Below are 18645 nucleotides of genomic sequence, written 5' to 3'. Positions count from 1 at the left end.
TAGGGGGCTTCTGCCAGGGAAGGGGGGCACTCTTCTCCCCCAGGGCCAATGCCTTGGCCCTTTTTCAAACTAAAGGGGAGCCCAGAGGGGGGGCCCCGCGTACAAAGAGCAACATGAAACCCCCACTGGAAGAAGGAGGCAAGAGAAGACACGTGTCCTGCAGCCCAGCTGAATTCAGAAGAGCCCGACGCAGACCCGTTTCCAAAGCGGTCTTCCCCAAGCAGCCCCGTAGAACTACTACATCTCCCAGCGTGCTTCGCGCCGGCGGGTCTTAAAGCGACCGCGCAGCCTCGCCCGCTTGGGGCGCTCCAGGCAGCCCCCGCCGCGCGCCGACCGACGGGCCGACGGACGGAGGGGGGCTTGGCCGGCCGGCGCTTCGTGGGAGGGGGGACCCTGCAGCCCTCCCCCCCCGCGGTAGGTCTCTATGGGTCGGGGAGGGAGGCTGCGCCTGGGTCCTCCCCCCTTCCTCCCTCCCAGCTGCTTGTGTGTGTGTGGGGGGGGGGGGCGCCTGGGGGATCGCCCGCCCCTGCTCTCGCCCTGGCTGGGGCAGTGGGAGACCGGGGGAGGGGCGCCGTCCTCAGGCGGGGGGGCGGGTGTCGGAGCACACGCCTCTTTCCCTCCAAGAGGCGGGGGGGGGGGCGCTGTGGGGGCCTCCCTCGCCGGACTCTGGCCGGGGGGAGGTCCGGGCCCCCCTTCGCCCCCCCCGCGCCGAGGGACCCCCGGGCCCAGCAGCGCCCCCCCCTCCGCGTGCTGGCGCAGAACAAAGGGCCGCCCCGGAGGGCCACCGGGGAGGGGGCCGGGCGGCCCGTGGGTGGGGCGCCGTGCCCGGGATCGAGGCCCTGTCATAAGACACCCCCGGGGGGGGGAGCGCGGACTCGCCTGGCTGGAGGCCCCGCATGGCCGCGAGGGAGGCTGGCTGGGCGGGCGCCCGCAGACCGCGCCCCCCCCCCGGGCTGGGCGCCCACCCCCCCCCCCCGGCTGGCCGGCCGGCAGAGGCCAGGCTCCGGTCTTGGCAGCGCCGCCCCCTCTTCCTCCTGGGGGCTGGGCGGGGGGCATGGCTCGTCCCCCGCCCGCTTGGGCCGGTGCCCGCTGGCGGACAGTGGCGGGGGGGGGGGGGGGGGCGAGAGGAGCAGCAGAGCGGGAGCGCCTGCCGGCTGGGCTGGGCGTCGCGGGGGGGGGGGGCAGCGAGCAGGTCGGCCTGGCCGGCTGGAGGAGGAAGGGGGGCGGGCGGGCCTCAGGGCTTTGGCCCCGGGAGGCAGCCGCCGCCGCCCCTTCACCACTTAGGGAAGAGCCGAGTCTGTGGAGAGGCCCCCCTGCCGGTGAGCAGCGAGCGGGGCGGGGGGGCGCGGACCCTGCAGGCTCCTTCCTAGATGGCCTGGGGGGCCCGCCTGTGAGCAGAGGGGGGGCCTGCCTTGGTCCCGCTCCCCTGGAACAGAAGGGGGGCCTGGTCCTGGCAGACTCCCCCCCCCCGCAGCCGGCTCAGGCTTGCCCTCTGGGGCTGGGCCGCTGGGCCGCTGGGCCGGGGTGCGCCGGGGGGGGTGCTGACTGCTGGGCCCCCTTGCCCTTACAGGAGTCTCCGGGACGCTCCCGCTTGGCGGCGCCACAGAATGGCCGAAGAAGGGCTGCCCGTGCAGTCGGAGGCGAAGACGCTGGGGGATGGGGAGCCCGATGCCCCCCTGGGTGAGGACCCCCCCCTTCTCCTCTCTCCTTGAAACTGAACTGTAATGGGACAGAGTGGGGCGGCGGGGGGCACCGAAGTACGCCACTGGTTGCCCCCCCCTTGTGGAAATGGATGTGCTACCTGCAGCTCTGGGGCTAGAGCGAGGGGAGGGGAGGGGAGGGGGGGATCGGGAATGTTCAAGGGGCACCTGACACCTTCCTATAGGACTCCTCAGGTTTTTCCAGGGATGTGCAGTTACTCTCCTCCCCCGCCCTATGATCATGCCCTACTGTAGGCCCCCCCCCCCCGTCTGTGTTTTCTTCTCAAAGACAAGCAGGCCTGTCCTCTGAGGATGGGAGCCCTTTGCCGGCACAGATTGCACCGGGGCTGGTTGGGGGGGGGCTTCCTCTGTGGCTGCCCCTTTGCAGGCTTCCTTATTTGAAAGCTGGTTGACTAAATCTTACAACTTGGCTGCTCATCATTGGAAGACTAGCCAGGTTGATGTTTGGGAACTGCCGTGATTGCAGCGGTGATGTCTGTGACCCCCAGGTGTCAGGGTCTGCATTCTGGGTCCTGGAAGGGGTGCGTTTCACAGAGGACCGCTGCTCGGTGCCTTGTGCGGGTGGGGGGCTGGCTTGCTGCCGCAGCACAAGCAGCTGACAGGCTGGAAGTTGGGGCTGAAGCAAGCGCCCAGCCTTGGAGGTGCGCAGTCAGAGTGGCCGTCTCCTTTCAAGGTGTGCTTTGGGGGGCTGTCGAGATCCAGCTCCATGTTGCGGAGGAAGCCAAAACTCGAACCGGGAGGTGGTGGAAACCCCAACCGGAGGAATGTGGGCTCGACGGCATGTGGAGGTGCCCCACGACCTCATGGGGTCCCTGCGGTGTCACCGGAGTGCCCAGCTCTGTAGGAATGGACAGGAGAGGCAAGGCCGACCATGGAGACGGCACCCTCATTCCATTTGCCTGGGTCTGAGCTTCTCTGTGTGTGTGTGTGGGGGGGTGTCTTCCTTGGGGGTCAGGCCTTCAAGGCAGTTGCCCCAGGGTAGTAGTCTCTGCCTGGCTCCATCCAGCCTGTGCTGTGAGGTCCCAGCTGCCCTCCTGGGGGCCTCCTTTCTTTTGACCTATTTTGGGAAGGGAGGTAGTCTTCTGAGATCAGCGTGAGCTCACACAAGCACATGGGCATCCTTCTACTAACTCTTGTGTTGTGAGAGAGTCCTGGGGGCTCGGGGGGGGCGTGTTTTGTCCCCCTCATCCACCAACTTGAATCATGATAGGAGCCCACCAGAGTGTAAGCAGCACCCCTTTAGAAATCCTGTGTTTACACTCCAATACAACCCAAGTTCATGGCAGATAGGAGCTAGGAGGGGGCCCTAGGGGGTCCTTATGGAGGGCTCTTTGTCACAGTCATTTCGGAAGACCTACGAGGTACATTCCCTACTCATAAATTGGGTGTATCTGGCCAAAAGCCACCCACGTTAAGGCTGAATCAGGATAGTAACCAGAATCTTTTCTGCATCCAAGCCCAACAGTAATAAGAGGCAAATTTCCACGTGTGTGTTCATCATTCATTCCGTGGCTGCAGTGTGAAAGCACAACTTGTGAGTGAAGCAGCCACCACCAACCAAGCAGACCTGGGGTGGTCCCATCTCTGACCATCCCAGACTCAATACTTGTCAGTGGAGCAGGACATCTCTCTCGGATGTTCACCTGTGAGCTGCTGAATGATGTACGTTCAGGTGGGAATCCACTTTGGCTTTGTACTTTGTTGTGAAGAATTAGGCATCTTTGCTTATGCCAACGTTTCAATAAATCCTTTTTTTTGGGGGGGGGGTCATTTTACATGTGTGTGCATGCATGCACACACACATCCCAGTACTGTAGGAGGCTGGGAAGAAAGTTTCCCTGGGCATTGGCCTCAAAGCTGGAAGTGCCCGTGGGCATATCCAGCAAGCACCCAGATCACTGTCAGCTCCGAGAAAGCGGTCCCTCCAGTTGCTGGGAGGCGCCTGGGCTGCCAGGAGGTGTGTCTTCTGACCGGCAAGCAGGGGTCCGCAAATGTTGCCTTGGCTCACCAGCCATTCTTGGTGGTTGCCAGCAGTGTCCTTTCATCCTCTAAATTATTTGGCACACATAGGAGAGGGGGAGGGGTGGTCTTCTTTCCTTTCTGTTGGGATATGGAAACGGCAGGAAATGGTGGAAGCCTCCCCTGCTGTGATCAGTGTTGTAGTCAACAACCAGATGTTGTTGACTACAACTCCCAGAATCCCCAAGCAAAAGGCATTGCAGCTGGGGATGCTGGGAGTTGTAGTCAATCCCTCTCAGAGGGAACAGTGGAGGAGATCTGTGTGGTGCTGGGCACGCTTGCTCCCAGAGCGCTGGCAAGTGGTTTTGTGGGTGTCTGCTTGGCAGTCCTTTTTTCTCCCTGATGTCAGGTGGAGGTGGCTGTGGATGGCACAAGCTGAAAGGCACTTTGTCTAGTTTTACTTGGCGTGTTCCAGGGCTGGGCCTTGGCACTGAGGACAAGACTCAGGGCTCATGATTCCTGATGGTGCATTACATAGGAACAGAGGAAGCTGCCACATACTGAGTCAGACCCTTGGTCCATCTAGCTCAGTATCGTCTTCACGGACTGGCAGCGGATGCTCCAAGGCTGCAGGCAGGAATCTCTCTCAGCCCTACCTTGGAGATGCCGCCAGGGAGGGGACTTGGAGCCTGGATGCTCTTCCCAGAGCCTTATTGTGTAGTTGGGGGAAGAGCTAATTGGCCTTTTTTGCCTGGGCCTGGTGCACCCTTAGTCTGTCTTAGTGTCTCTCATGCCAGCAGAGGCATACGGGGTAGCCAGTGCCCCCTTGTTTTTCCGAGGAGGGTGCAGAGTCCTCTCTTGGCCCCTGAGCCAGGGGATGCCCGCACCTCATGGTTCCGGGGCACAGATTCAGGCCGGCCGCAAACTCCACCTTGGATGAAGCTTTTCAGGAACTGAGATTCTAGTGTATCTTCTTTGTAGATTAACATTTTTCTCTGGTTGTGCATTAATTCACTACTAGCTGAACCCACACAGAGCATCTGTGCCGTAGTTCACTTCCATTTGGGGGTTAGTTGGGAGGATTTGTTTGGCTGGTCCTCCCACCGCTCTCTCACTCGCTCTGCCCCCCCGCGCGCCTCTCTCGCTCGCTCTGTCTCTGTCTCTCCCCCCGCGCGCCTCTCTCGCTCGCACTGTCTCTCCCCCACACGCCTCTCTCGCTCGCACTGTCTCTCCCCCGCGCACCTCTCTCACTTACTCTGCCCTCCCACACGCCTCTCTCGCTCGCGCTGTCTCTCCCCCACACTCCTCTCTCACTCACTCTGCCCTCCCACACTCCTCTCTCGCTCGCGCTGTCTCTCCCCCACACTCCTCTCTCACTCACTCTGCCCTCCCACACTCCTCTCTCGCTCGCGCTGTCTCTCCCCCGCGCGCCTCTCTCGCTCGCGCTGTCTCTCCCCCCGCGTGCCTCTCTCGCTCGCGCTGTCTCTCCCCGCACTCCTCTCTCGCTCTGCCCCCCCACACTCTTCTCTCGCTCGCTCTGCCCCCCCACTCCTCTCTCTCTCGCTCTGTCTTTCCCCCTGCGCCTCTCTCGCTCGCACTGTCTCTCCCCCGCGCGCCTCTCTTGCTCGCGCTGTCTCTCCCCCACACGCCTCTCTCGCTCGCTCTGTCTTTCCCCCTGCGTCTCTCTCGCTCGCACTGTCTCTCCACCACGCGCCTCTCTTGCTCGCGCTGTCTCTCCCTCTACGCCTCTCTCGCTCGCGCTGTCTCCCCCGTGCCTCTCTCGCTCGCGCTCTCTCCCCTCGCGCCTCTCTCGCTCGCTCTGTCTTTCCCCCCGCACCTCTCTTGCTCGCGCTCTTTCCCCCCACGCCTCTCTCGCTTGCTCTGTCTTTCCCCCCACGCCTCTCTCGCTCGCTCTGTCTTCCCCCCCGCGCCTCTCTCGCTCGCGCTGTCTCCCCCGCCACCTGTCTCTCTCGCTCGCTAGAGTCTGCGGCCACCACCTGGCCCGCCAGCGTGGGCCAGCCAATTCTCCTCCTCCTGGGTGTGCCAGCCAATCAGGCGCCTCCGCAGCCCAGCCAATCAGCTGGGCTGCCTGGACGCATTTTCCCCAGGCACACCTAGGAGAATATATATAGAGAGAGATATACAATTGTAAAGTGACTGAATTCCATTGATAAGGATGGGTTAGAAATGGAAATAAATGGCCCATGGAGGCCAGCACCAGAAGACACTCGGGAGAAAGGCAGACGTTTGGGGTGCCCACTGCTTGGCAGAGTCTCCCCACACTCTCGTCTCTTCTGTGGGGCTCCCGTTTTGGATCCTCTGTCTGAAGTGGCCGGAGGCAAAGATCTGCTGGTGACTCCACCTCCGGCGACAGACGCCGGCCCCTTCACCCATCCCAGCACTTGTCAAGCGGTAGCCACCGCTGCCCTGCTGAGTGAAGAATGTTGTCTGTGACCTCACCCTGAGGTGGGTGGAGACGCCCTCAAGGAACCGGGCAGGCCGAGGGAGGGTGCTTTGGTCTGCTGGCCTCAGAGGTACCACCCTTCTGGGCAAGAATGAAGGCAAGCAGGGCAGGTGGGGCTGTGTGGGGTGGAGGGGTGTGTGTGCTGGGGCTTGGTGGGGGGGGGGATTTCTGCAGGGTGCCTCCCACCGTCTTGGAGAAGAAGGGAAAACGGGGAGGAGAGCTGGTCTGGTGGGAGCAAGCATGACTGGCCCCCTTAGCTAAGCAGGGTCTGCCCTGCTTACAGATGAAGGGGAGTCTTGCTGTGTGAGCACTATAAGAGATTCCGCTGAAGGGATGGAGCCGCCCTGGGAAGAGCATCTGAGGTTCCCATTTCCCTCCCTGGCAGCATCTCCAAGATAGGGCTGAAAGAGAGACTCCTGCCTGCAACCTGGGAGAAGCCGCTGCCAGTCTGTGTACAGAATACTGAGCTGGACGGACTGATGGTCTGACTCGGTACATGGCAGATTCCTATGTTGTTATGTTCCTAAACCTTTGGCTGGATGAACCCAGGGTCTGGCTTAGGTTTAGGCACCTTCAGATGTTCAGCAGCGCTCTGGAGTTGGAAGGGGCACCCAGTGAGCATCTGTTCAACCCCATCCCACAGGAGGACCATCCACTCATTACGGTGACCCCCACCACCACCACAAAAAACACTGCAAGTGAGACCAAAGTGTCACAGCTGGGGGAGGGGGAGAGCGCCACAGTCCTAGTTCCTCTGTGCTCCTCAGCGTCCCACCCCAGGCGAGGCCTCTTTCAGCTTCTGTTTGCACTATGGACCGCTTTGGTGCATTAGACAAAAATCCAAAGTAGGCTGATCCGTTTACTGACTGGAATGCTGGGCTAGATGTCTTTATTTAATGTATTTCTAGACTGCCAAAGACTTGCATTTCTGGGCGGTTTTCAATGATAATCACTTAATTGTAATGGGCCTTGGGCTGATCGAGCCGGTTCTCCTGTGATCTTAAGGCCAGTTCACACAGAAAGGCCTGTCCTGGGATGACTGCAGCATCACGTGGTGACTTGTGCATTGCATGGCTCCTGACATCCCACAGACCATGTGCTCTCAACAGCAGCACTCCCCACCCAGTGAGGGCAACACTTTGGGAGGGTGTGCTTGTGGCTTCCTTCTGGTGATAGGCACGTAGCCCTTGGAGCAGCAGAGCCCAGAAATGAGGGGGGGGGCAGGCAGCACGGGGGGGGGGAATAAGCTGCTTTTTGTTGGGGAGCGAGAAGCCCATGGAACTGGGTTTGCCTCTTGGAGGCGAGGAGGATGCAGACCCTAGTAGAACATCTCCGGCCTGGGCCGTTGGCCTTTAGACCGAAGCCCCGACACAGATTTCCATGGCTTCAGTGGCTTTGGATCGAGTCAACTTTCCTGCCTCGGCTCCCTTTATGGAACCCCCTCCTCCGAAATGCCTCCCCTGTGCCCTCTTGGAGGGACAAAAAAAATTTGCTGGGGAATTTGTGGTTTGGGTGTGTGTGTAATAAATATAACATGTGAACAGAACTGATTTGATTTAATTTAATTTAAATCATGATTTAAACCGCTTCATAGGAGGACTCAATTTTAATGATTTAAATCACTGGTCAAGAAGATGCTATTTAATCCTCATTTCCTAGTAAAAGCACATTCTTGTTGTCTAATATAACTTTGTTACATATGCAGATAGATTTTAGGTTTTATTTTTAGAAAATAGGCATACACTATAAAAGGTACAGACTTCTCATGATGCTCTTTCATTTGGGCAACCAGGCCTTGTTGTTGCAGTGTTTGCATTTTGTATGCATGCCTGTCTTACCCACAGGTACAGGAACGTCATTAAAATATTCCTCAGTGGGGTCTCTCTTACAGCCTGCTGCCATGAGGGGGTTTCCCTTGGAAAAGGTGTCCTCAGGGCTGCACGCATACCTTTGGTTCACTTTTGGTTCCGCTTTCTATTCCCCTCACCTGTCCCGTGCATTTATGTCCGGACTTCTCCTCCTTGCTCAGATCTACTCCATTAGCCTTCTTTAGCCAGATTCAGACATTATGCTATATGAGTGACAGAGGTTGGTACACTTGTACACGTGTTTGAGTGAGTGACTGTACCTATGTTCATGTTAAGAGTGAACCTGGATACAGGCCCTTCAAATGCAGCATACAGAGAGGAAGTGTACTTCTGTACCTGCGTTCAACATAACATGTGAATAACCGTACCTGTGTGCAGATCTGTACCTGTGTACACTGTACAGGGGTTGAACATAATGTGTGAATGGGCTTAATGTCTTTGCATTTTGTGGCGGAGCGGGGGGGGAGGGGGGGCAGAGCTTGACACTGTGTGTGTGTGTGTGCTGCATGTATACCACCTGCAGAATAGGACTGATCAGCTCTGTTATCTCTCTTCCCCATATACTGTTATTAACATGTTCACAGAATATAATTAGAAGTTATGATAACATTCAAGATGATATCTTTGACCTAACTTCTTTTTTATAAATTGTTTAAGAATTTTTTTAAAATCCAATTTAATTTTTTTTAAAAAAATCTGATTTAAAATGTTAAAATCCAATTTTTTAACCATTGATTTTTATCAACCCTGCACATGATGCTGCCATAGGGGGCATCCGCCTGCCAGCCCAGCCAGCCTCGTTCCTTCTGCTCTTGTGGGGCTCCGTGGGCTGGGCAGAGAAGGGCTTCTTCTCCCCCTGTGCTCCCACCAAAGAAAGCGCCTTTCAGGGACCGAACCGGGCCCTTCTGTTCCTGCCGCTGCCAGGTGATTCACCTGCCCTAAAAGCACGCCAGTGAGTGAGAGCTGCAAGCTGTGGCTTAGGAGAGGTCCCTCACTCTCCCTGGTTGGGGTGGCGGCAGCGGCGGCAGGGCTGAGAGGTCCCCAAGGTGAGGGCGGTTCGGGTTGCTGCTCTTGCTCAGACAGCTGCATTAGCTCTGTCCCTCCTTCAGCAGTTGGGCAGCCACCCAGAGAGAGGGGAGGGGAGGGGAGGGTCTTCGGGAAGAGGGCTCTTCACTTTGCGCCATGGGGGGAGAGGAGAGCCTTCATGAGCTGGCTGGGCAGTGCAGTGGAGATCAGAGAGCCTGCCTTCCTTGCCAGGGGCAACCGTTCTGCTTGGGCAGTGTGTGCCCCATCCATGAAGGCGGCAGCTGGGCCAGTCTGTGTGGCTGAGCGCCCGCGTCGCCCTCTGTGCTGGGGGCTTCTGGGGCCGGGCAGGCGAGGTGAGCCCGAGGCCCAGCCCCTCTCTCTTGCCTCTTGCCTTCAGCTCTGTGGCGGGGCGAGTTGGGGTCAGGCCCAAGGGGCTGGGGGCTGGGGCTGCCCTTGGAAGGAAGCAGAGGCGGCTAGAAATGGCAACCTTTCTCTTCAGCAGACTTTGCATCTGCCCAAGTAGAGGCCACCTGCGACCAGGAGGAGGAGGAGGCGGAGGAGGAAGCAGCAGCCCCTGGGAGTGACCTGGAGGAAGACGTGTACATCTGGGAACCGGCTGGGGGGAGAGCGGCGGCCGTCTCGGGGCTGGCCGCGCAGGGCAAGGATGCCGTCATCAGCGACTCCCAGGGTACTGAGAGGCTGGCCGCTGTGGAGGTCCCGCGTTCCCAGGGCGGTGGCTGGGATGTGGCGCCGGTGCGCGGCTGCCAGCTTCTCCTCTCCGGGCGTTGCTCGCAGGGAACGCCCAAGGCCCCCTGCCCACGCCTGGTGACGGGGGTGGGTGGGGATCGTCCTCCGCCAGGGAGGGAGGAAGCCCAGCCGGCAGGCAGCTCTTTCCTTTGCTCCAGCAAGGAGCTGCTCTGCTCAGGACAAACCAGCCTCCTTCCGGGGTGGCTGGGGGCTGACTGTGGGGAGGGGGTCTGGAGAGCGCCCTCCGCAGGCTCCCCCAGCAGCAGAGTCCTTGTTGTGTCCTGCTAGATGCGCAGCAGCCGCTGGTGCAGCACTGGGGGGGGGTCATGTGACGAAACCCCTGCCGCCTGCCTGCGAACACTGTACCCCCTCCCCATTGTGGGGCCGAGGGGACGGGCGGGGGCAGCCTGCTGTGAGTGTCGGCAGGCTGCTCCCGGGCCGGGCGGGTCCCTGCGCAGGGCAGCCCTTGTGACGGTCCTGCTTGCTCTCCAGGCTGCGCAGGCGCTGACCGGAGGGCCGCTCCTCCGCAGGGCCCTGGGGAGCCCCCGGCAGCCGGGCAGGGCCTCTGCAGCTGGCTGTGCTGGCGCCGGCGGGTCTTGGAGCATCTGGAGCAGGAGGGGGCGGAGAGCGGCTCCCAACGGGCCACGCAGGTGAGCAGGGCCTGGCGGCAGGGAAGGCGGGTCTTCCCCCTCCCAGCTCCCCTCCCCTTGGCACTTCCCCCATTCCCCTCGCTCTGACCTGGGCCTGGAGGTTGCCGTGGCCGGCGGGGGGGTGGGGGGCTGGCCCCTGCCCGTGGGCCGAAGGGCCTCAAGGCCCCCTCCCTGCTGGTCCTGAGGGAGGGGCGGCTTGTCTTCCAGGTGACCTTTGAGGATGTGGCCGTCTATTTTTCACCCGAGGAGTGGGCCGAGCTGACGGCCTGGCAGAAGGCCTTGTACTGGGAGGTGATGAAGGAGAACCACGGCCTGGTGGCCTCGCTAGGTGAGGGTCCTTGGCCCATGGCCTGCATGTGGGGCGGGTCAGAAGACCTCTCTAGCCCTGTTCAGCCGTGAGGACCAGCAGCACACTGGCAGCCCGTGTGCAGCGTCCACCCCCAGAGACGGGAGCACACGCCGGTGGTTCAGTCGGGATGCCCTGAGAGATACCGCCGGGCTCTCCCTGCCGGCACCCTCCGCAGGTGCAGGCTCTGGTCCCCCAGTCTCCAGACTCAGTGGGGCAGCAGCCTCGGGAGGGAGGCGGCTCAGGAGTCCCCCAAGGGGACCGAGAGAGGCTGGGGGACTCCAGGCACCCCAGACCCCACCCTTCCCAAAGAGGGAGGTTGCAGAGGCCAGGGCTCCCCAGCGGTGGTGGGAACACCAGGCCCATCATCCCCAGCCACCTTGTCTGGAGACTGGGAGTGATGGGAGTTGTAGTCCAGCCACAGCCTGGATGAGGCCCCCTCCCCAGAGGCAGCTGCCTGCTCCGGAGTCAGTCCGTTGGGTCCATCTGGCCTGCGCTGACCAGCCAAGGCTGCCCGGCCCTTTCCCTGCCTTGGCTGGAGAGAGCTAGCGGGGCTGGGACCTCCGGGGGCCTTGGGGGGGCCAAGCAGACCCTTCCCCGCTGCTCCCTCCTTTGGGCTCCCCCGCCAAAAGCTTTGCTCTCAGCCTCACTCTCAGTCCCCTTTTCATCTTGTCTCGCCTCCCAATCTTTTGACCTTCTTCAAAGAAGTCTAGCCAGATTCACAGGTCTGTCCCCAGTCGGTGGTCCTCCTGCTTCCTCCTCTCTGCATTTATCTAAATTTCCAAGACACCCGAGCCTCCGTAGTTCCATGGAGCCTCCATGCCCAGAGGCAGTCTTCCTCTGGATAGCAGTTGCTGGGTGGAGGGAAGGCAAGCTCTTGCCTTCTGGAGGGATCGGGCTGGGCACTCTTGGAGGCAGAGCGCTGGGCTGGGGGGCCCCCCTTTGCCCTGAGGCTGCAGCTGGGCTGCATGGGGTGTGCGGTGGGGTTAGGGTGGGTGAGGGTTGGCCGGGGGTCAGTGCCGGCGGCAGCTCCCCCTCCTCCACACTCACACTCCCCCCTCCTCTCTCTCTCTCCCCCTCCCTCCCTCCAACAGGATCTGTGCACAGACACCAGTCGGACGTGCTGCGCAGGCTAGAACGAGGAGAGCCTCCTCCCTCCCAGGTGCCCCCCGAGGCAAAGCGGGAGGAACCTCACCGAGCCCCCCAACCGCCAGGTGAGTGGTGTCCGCCTGGAGGCCTTCACGTCGGCTCCTAAGCCCCAGGTTGAGCTGCCGGGAAGGTCCGTTGGGGCCTGCCCTGAGGCCCGTGGAAGGCCGGACAAGGTCCGTCGGGGGGCTTTCCGCCCGCCCCTGAGCTGGCTGCCTCTGGGGGGCAGGAGTGGGGGCGACAGCAGGAACCACCCTCCGGAGTCACAAGCCCACCGTTCAGGGTTGCTTCCGAGGTCCTGCTCACCCCGAGCCGCCCATCCCGTGGCTTGCCGTTCAGAGGGCTGCCAGGTTTCTCCCCCCCCCCGCCCTTCCCCATGCGTGGGCGACAGCCACCCCTCTTCTCCTCCCCCCCCACAATAGGTGGTGCTGATGCCCCTCCCCTTCTTTCTGGGCCAGTTTCTGAGGCGGGCTTGCGGCTGGAACTTTTGGGAGAAGCAGCAGCAGCCGAGAAGACACAGCCAGAGGGCCGCAGGGGAGAAGCTCTGGGCCCCGCCAGCCCTGGTGAGTGCTGTGCAGAGCTTTCCAAGGGGCTGGCAGCAGCAGTGCAGAGCCTGGAGTGGGTCCCAGGCGGGCCCTGCCTCCCACCCCTGTTCCAGAGGGGGCAGCAGTGGGCCTCTGTGCCAGCGGCAAGTGGAAGCCCTTGCCCTGCAGCCCCGTTGCCATGGGGGCCTCTGCCTGTCCCCCTGGCGCGACCCACTGCGTGCCCCTGGCTCTGGAGGGCCCTGGGGTCACAGCTGGAGTCCAGCCAAGGGGCTTCCGGGCAGCTCTCTGCACACACAACAGGGGCGGGGGGGGTGCACTTTTGGTTGACGGCAGCTACAAGCACGAAGGGCTACTGATGAGGTGGGGAGATTGGCCATGTCTGCTTCTGGAAGAGGCCCCTTGGCAGAGGGGTAGGGGCCTGGGGCCCGGCCCGGCCCCTGCATCTCCACGGAAGGGCTGCTTCCTCCTTCAGTGGTGGCCCTTCAAGGTCGGGGAGGGAAGGGAGGAGTTGTTCTTCTCTTTCTCCAGAGCGCCAGGGAGCAAGGTGGGGGGCTGCTGCTGCTTCCGCTCCCAGGATCCCGCCCCCCCCCCGCAAGGGTTAGCCTGGGCCCAACTTGGTTTGGCAGGAGAGCCATTGGGAGCCGTTTGCTCGGCCTGCTCTTCTGGGCAAGGTTCTGTGTGCGCAAACAGGGGCTCTGCAGTGGCCCAGCTGGCCCCATTGGCTGCAGAGGCCATCAGTCACTGGACACAAGCCAGCCCACCCAGGGAAGAGCTGGTTGGCCTTCCCTGGGATGTGGCGCTTGGAAGAGGCAGAATTGGTGCCGCCCCCCCCCCCCCCCGCTGCTGTTGCCCATTTTTTGGCGGGGCTTCCTGGCTGTGGAGCGCTCCCCTCGGCCTTTTCCGCTGACTCCCCTCCTCCTCCCCCTCCTCCCCCCGGCAGATGCCAAGCCCCCCATCAAGCAAGAGGAGAAGGCAGGGGCAGCCCAGGGGGATCCGAGAGGGGCCCCCGAGCACGACTGCAAGGACTGTGGCCAGAGCTTCCCCGAGCGGGAGGCCCTGATCTCCCACGTGCTGCGCGTCCACTTCAGCGAGCGGGCCCTGCCCTGCCCCCAGTGTGGGAAGTTCTTCGGCAGCCCCAGCAGCCTGGCAGTCCACCGGCAGAGCGTCCACCGGCAGGAGCGGGTCTTCACGTGCCTCGACTGCCAGAGCCACTTTGTCTACGAGGAGCAGGAGGCCAGCCGCATCCACGCCCAGCTGGCCCGGGGCAAGCTCTTCAAGTGCTTCCACTGCAGCTGCAGCAGCCTGGCCGTGGACCAGAAGCCGGACGTGCTGCACGGCCCCCCTGCCTTCGGGCAGCCGGAGAGCGGGTACTACAGGTGAGGCGCGCAGGCTCCTCTGCGGGCGCACAAGCGCCGCTCTCACCAGGGGGGGAGGGGGGAGGTCCGTGTCCGGGCGCTTGTGGCTCCTGCTTTCTTCAAGCCCCTGGCCTGAATGGCAGGGAGAGGTTCCCGCCCTGCCCGGGCGGGTGGGCTGCCTCCTCTTCCTGGAGTGTCCTTGCCTGGCTTGGAAAGCCAAGGGGGCAGGGCTGCCCCATGGTCACTGAAGGGAGCCTCCATGTTCAGGGGCAGCGTGCCACTCTTGCGCACTAGCTTGAGGCAACCCGCCAGGCACATGCCTGCGCTCCCCTGCTGGCGAGCTTCCGCGAGGCGCCTGGCTGGCTTGTGCTGGAAGCAGAACCTTGAAGCGTGGGCCCAATCCTGCAGGGCTGGGGCAATGGGGTGGATCCAGCCTCCTGGTGGGCGGGGGCAGGGATTCCGTTCAGACACGTAGGAGTTGCCGCAGAAAGGACAGCTGCCCCCCCCCCCGCCCCGAGAAGGTGGCCAAGGGGAGATGGGTGGAGTCCAGCAGGGCGGAGGGTGTCCTGCTGCCAGTCGGTCCAGAGCCTGCCCGGGAGGCTCTCCTGGAATCTCCAGGAAAATGCGGGGCGGGGGGGTGGGGGCACTTCCCAGGCCCTTGGGAAGAAGTGCTGCTGGGTCCGTTGCAGGCATGGGCAGGACTGCCCGGGCGCTGAGCCTCCTGCCTTCCCACCCGCCTGGGCCAGGCTGCATCCCTGGTTTGTGGCCAAGGCATTCCCCAAGGCCCCCGCTGGGGCAGAGCGGCCGCCCGCTTTTGGCGGGGATGTTGGTGGGCCCTGAGAAGTGGCCTCTTGCTCACCCCAGCCGCCTCCTCCCCCCCCAGCCGCCAGAGAGCCATGGAGCAGGTCCGCCAGCGGGCGGCTCACTGGACGACCTCGGAGACCAAAGCTTTTGTGGAGCTCTGGGGGGACGACCGCGTCCAGACGGCCCTGTACGACAACTACCGGAACGAGGTGCAGTACAAGCGCCTGTCGGACAAGATGCGCAAGATGGGCTTCCAGCGCAACCTGGAGCAGTGCCGGCAGCGGGCCAAGGACCTGCGGCGGGGCTTCAAGGAGATCAAGGACGGCAACCTGCACTCCAACCGGGCCCGCCAGACCCTGCCCTTCTTCTCCCTGCTGGACCGCTTCCTGCTGATGAGCCGGGGGCTGGTCATCCCCAAGGTGTGTGTCAACCGCGCCAAGCAGAAGGGCCGGAAGAGCCGGGGCCGGCGGGAGGAGCCCCCCGCGGGCCAGCAGCCCTTCCTGCTGGTGCTGCCCGCCGAGGGCCCCGACTCGCCCCAGCTGCACCTCCCTGACCAGGACCCCTACATCCAGGTGCTGGGCCTCTCGGACTTCCCGCTGCAGCTGCCTGAGCAAGAGCCCGCTGCCCACGCGGCGGGGGCTGCCGGCTCCCAGCTGCGGGACGGAAACCCAGCCTGCCACGTGGCGGCACTGCCGGACTTCTCGCTGCGGCTGCCCGACCCCGAGGTCTCCATGGTCATGGAAGCCTGCCAGGTGGCCGGTCGTGGCCAGCGCCAGGACGTGGTGCGGCGGGCCCCCATCAACGGGCTCTCGGCTGCCAGCAGCCTCTGGCCAGAGCTCTCTCCCGCGGCCCCTGCCGAAAGCCCCTCCGGCACCACAGCCCAGGGAAACGCACAGAGTGAGTATGGCTTTGGCCGGGGTTGGTGGAGGGAGGGTAGCTGTTAACAGGCGGGTGGCGATGTGGAGGCAGAAGCCGCTCAGGCCTGGTTGCGGGGAGACCCTCAGGCCCCTCCCCCCAGGATTGGGGCTGGTGGCGGCTTTGGCCCGGAGAGCCGGCTCCCGAGGCCCCAGCCACAAGGCCCCCCCCTCCTCCTCCTCGGAGCCCCTGGCACCTGTGGGGGTGGCTGGGGAGGCAGCGCTAGGCTCTGCTAGGCCTGTGTCTGGTGGCGTGCGGAATGGGCGGGAGCCCAGGCCCAGGGCCCTCCTTGCCTCCCCCCCCCCCGCAGCCCCCCTCCGTGAAAGCGGCTGGTGCTTGAGCACCCTGGAGCTGAAAGCGCTCTCCCCCCCCCCCGCCTTGTCTCTCTGCCCACCAGCATGGCATCCAGGAAAGGCCCCCAGTTCGTCTGCCAAACGGATGCGCGACCTCCGCTTACGCCGCAGACGGCAGCGCGCTGCCATGGCCCGCGTGTTGCTGGGGGCCAATTACCGCCCCAACGACCGGACCGTGTGGAGCAAGACGCAGAAGACGGATTGGTGGGACAACCTGGTTGCCGGCCAGCTGGATGACGGGGAGTGGATCCGCTACTTCCGCATGTCCCGGGACGCCGTGCTGGAGCTGGTGGAGCAGCTGCGCCCGGTGCTGCAGCGGGAGGACACCAACATGCGGGCCGCCATCCCTGTGGACAAGCGGGTGGCGCTCACGCTCTGGAAGCTGGCCACCTCCGACAGCTACAGGTCTGTGGCCAACCAGTTTGGGGTGGGCGTGTCGACGGCATCGGTCATCGTCATGGAGGTGTGTGAAGCCATCCATGACGTGCTGCTGAAGCACGTCGTCCAGCTGGGAGACGCGCAGGCCGTCATGGAGGGCTTTGAGCGGGTGGGCTTCCCCAACTGCATCGGGGTGGTGGACGAAACCCACATCCCCATCCTCTGCTCGCCCCACGGTGCCTCCGCCTACATCAGCGGGAAAGGGCTGGTCTCCATGGTGCTGCAGGCCCTGGTGGACAGCACGGGCCGCTTCATGGACGTCTACGCCGGGTGGTCTGGGGGGATGCAGGACTCTGGGCTGCCGTGGGGGTCCCCTCTCTTCGAGCGGATGGAGAAGGGCACCTTCGGGCCGCAGACCACCACGGAGATTGAAGGGGTCGCCATGGGCCCTGTCCTGTTGGGGGGCCCTGCTTGTCCCCTGCGGCCCTGGCTGATGAAGCCCTACCTGGACCCCTCCAGCGGGCCCCGGGAACACTTCAACGCCCTCTTGAGCAAGTGCCGCATGGCCGTCACGTACGCCTTTGAGAGGCTGAAAGGACGCTGGCGCTGCCTCCTCAAGCGCCTGGACGTGGCGGAGAAGAACGTGCCCCTGGTCATCATTGCCTGCTGCATACTGCACAACATCTGCGAGAGCAGAAACGAGGCCATGCAGGAGGGCTGGGAGGAGGGCATGGACTACGCCGACCTGCCCTCCTCGGCAGTGGCCGCCTCCTCCTCCGAGGGTCACACGGAGGGCCTCTGCGAGGAGATGGAAGAGGGGGGCGAGGCGTCCAGCATCCGGGAGGCCTACTGCGCTTTCTTTGAGAAGAGGCAGCAGGAGGAAGAGCTGTGAGAGGCAGGGAGGGGGCGGGGGGGCGAGAGAGAGAGAGAGAGGGGAAGACTCTCCCTTCCCCAATGGAGGGGAGGGGGACGGGACGGGGGGGGCTGGGCTCAGGGGCTATCTCAGGTTACTATTCCCTTCTGTGTTGCTACTTCCTGGGGAAACCCACAATGTCCACACCTCAGTGAAGGACGCCGGTTGCACTGTTTGACCTTTTATAAAGTTTTGATAACTTCTGCTTAGTTGGAGTTAGTGCGTTTTCAGCCTGATCCTCTTCAATAAACTGTCCTCTTCTTGAACGGCCTCCGTGGACCCTGCAGTCGTCTGCCTCACAACACGTTTCTCGGCAGGGCCCTTGGAGATTGGGAAGCCGCGAAGCCCAGTGCCCGGAGCAGACCTTCAGCCGAGTCAGTGCGGGAGCCGAAGCCACCAGCCCGTGGGGGGAGGCAGGCCGAGGCGGGGGGCTCAGGACGGGCTGGGGCAGTGGGTGCCTGGTGGGGTGAGAGGCCTGGCCTGGCCAGGCCAGCTATCCCGCCCCCCGCACCATGAGAAACCGGGTCCACTTTCTCCTGTCCTCCGTGCTTCCCACTCAGACTCCCCTGCAGCCGGCTGCCCTGTGTTCCTGCATGTGCTCCACGCAACCGCTCCAGCCAGCAGGCGCAGGGGCGGGTCTGCAGGCCAGCCTCTCTGGCAGGGCATCTGCACAGGCCTGCTGGGTCAGGCCCAAGGAGGCCTCTCTCGTCCAGCACCCTCTTTCCCCCAGTGGCCCAGCCCATGCCTCTGGGAAGCCACAGCGGGAGAGGTGAGGGCTCGCTCTTGCTCCCCTACCACTGGTATCCGGAGGCTTTGTGCCTGAGGTGGCCCACAGCCACCAGACTAGCAGCCACTGATAAACTGGCCCAAGCCCCCTTTTAAGCACTGCATGAACAAGTGCTTCCTTTTGTTGGCCCCAGATTTCTCGGCCTTCAGTTTTATGGGATCGGAAGGTGTGGCCTGCAAAGGTCCTCCTAAAGCAGGCCAGGCACCAGCCCCAAGACCCAGCTTCCAGGGGTGCCAGTTGGCCAAGAGACTCCTCCTCCTGCTGTGGCCAGTCTGCCCAGGGGGCCCAGCTTGTCCCGCAGAGGTAAGAAAGCGGCACCTGCCAAAGTACCTAGAGGTCCAGGAGAGCTGGTCTGGTGGTAGAAAGTGTGGACCGTCCCCTTTGCTAAGCAGGCTCTGCCCTGGTTTGCAGTTGAATGGGAGACGACGTATGTGAGCACTGTAAGATAGTCCCCTTTGGGGATAATGGGGCCACTCTGGGTAGAGCCCCTGCCTGCTTGCATGCCGAAGGCCCCAAGTCCCCTCCCTGGCAGCAGCATCTCCAAGATAGGGCTGAGAGAGAGTCCTGCCTGCAACCTTGGAGAAGCCGCCGCCAGTCTGGGTAGACAATCCTGAGCCAGAGGGACCCATGGCTTGACTCGGCATGTAGTAGCTTCCTATGTGACGTTC

General features: G+C 62.9%; 1 protein-coding gene across 1 annotated transcript; it reads left to right on the top strand.

Annotated features, from left to right (window-relative positions):
- Positions 1 to 284: 284 nt before the first annotated feature.
- On the top strand, positions 285 to 17179 carry LOC128329348 (uncharacterized). The gene is made up of 10 exons (XM_053260365.1): positions 285 to 414; positions 1571 to 1680; positions 9541 to 9726; positions 10278 to 10435; positions 10643 to 10763; positions 11876 to 11995; positions 12350 to 12490; positions 13413 to 13848; positions 14711 to 15528; positions 15944 to 17179. Exons 2-10 carry the CDS (start codon positions 1608 to 1610, stop codon positions 17167 to 17169), a joined length of 3279 nt encoding a protein of 1092 aa, XP_053116340.1. The 5' UTR covers positions 285 to 414; positions 1571 to 1607; the 3' UTR covers positions 17170 to 17179.
- The last annotated feature ends 1466 nt before the right edge of the window (positions 17180 to 18645 follow it).

The sequence above is a fragment of the Hemicordylus capensis genome, chromosome 6 (assembly GCF_027244095.1).
Source record: "Hemicordylus capensis ecotype Gifberg chromosome 6, rHemCap1.1.pri, whole genome shotgun sequence".
NCBI classification, from domain to species: Eukaryota; Metazoa; Chordata; class Lepidosauria; order Squamata; family Cordylidae; genus Hemicordylus; species Hemicordylus capensis.
The sequence above is the reverse complement of the archived record's forward strand: the minus strand, read 5'-3'. Positions and strand labels throughout refer to the sequence as shown.

Bases quoted from the DNA above. Each gene is read 5' to 3' on its own strand.
- LOC128329348 (XM_053260365.1), top strand. From the start codon at position 1,608: ATGGCCGAAGAAGGGCTGCCCGTGCAGTCGGAGGCGAAGACGCTGGGG. The intron at 11,996-12,349 runs GTGAGTGGTGTC...CCCCCACAATAG, and splicing joins CCGAGCCCCCCAACCGCCAG to GTGGTGCTGATGCCCCTCCC. The intron at 13,849-14,710 runs GTGAGGCGCGCA...CTCCCCCCCCAG, and splicing joins CCGGAGAGCGGGTACTACAG to CCGCCAGAGAGCCATGGAGC.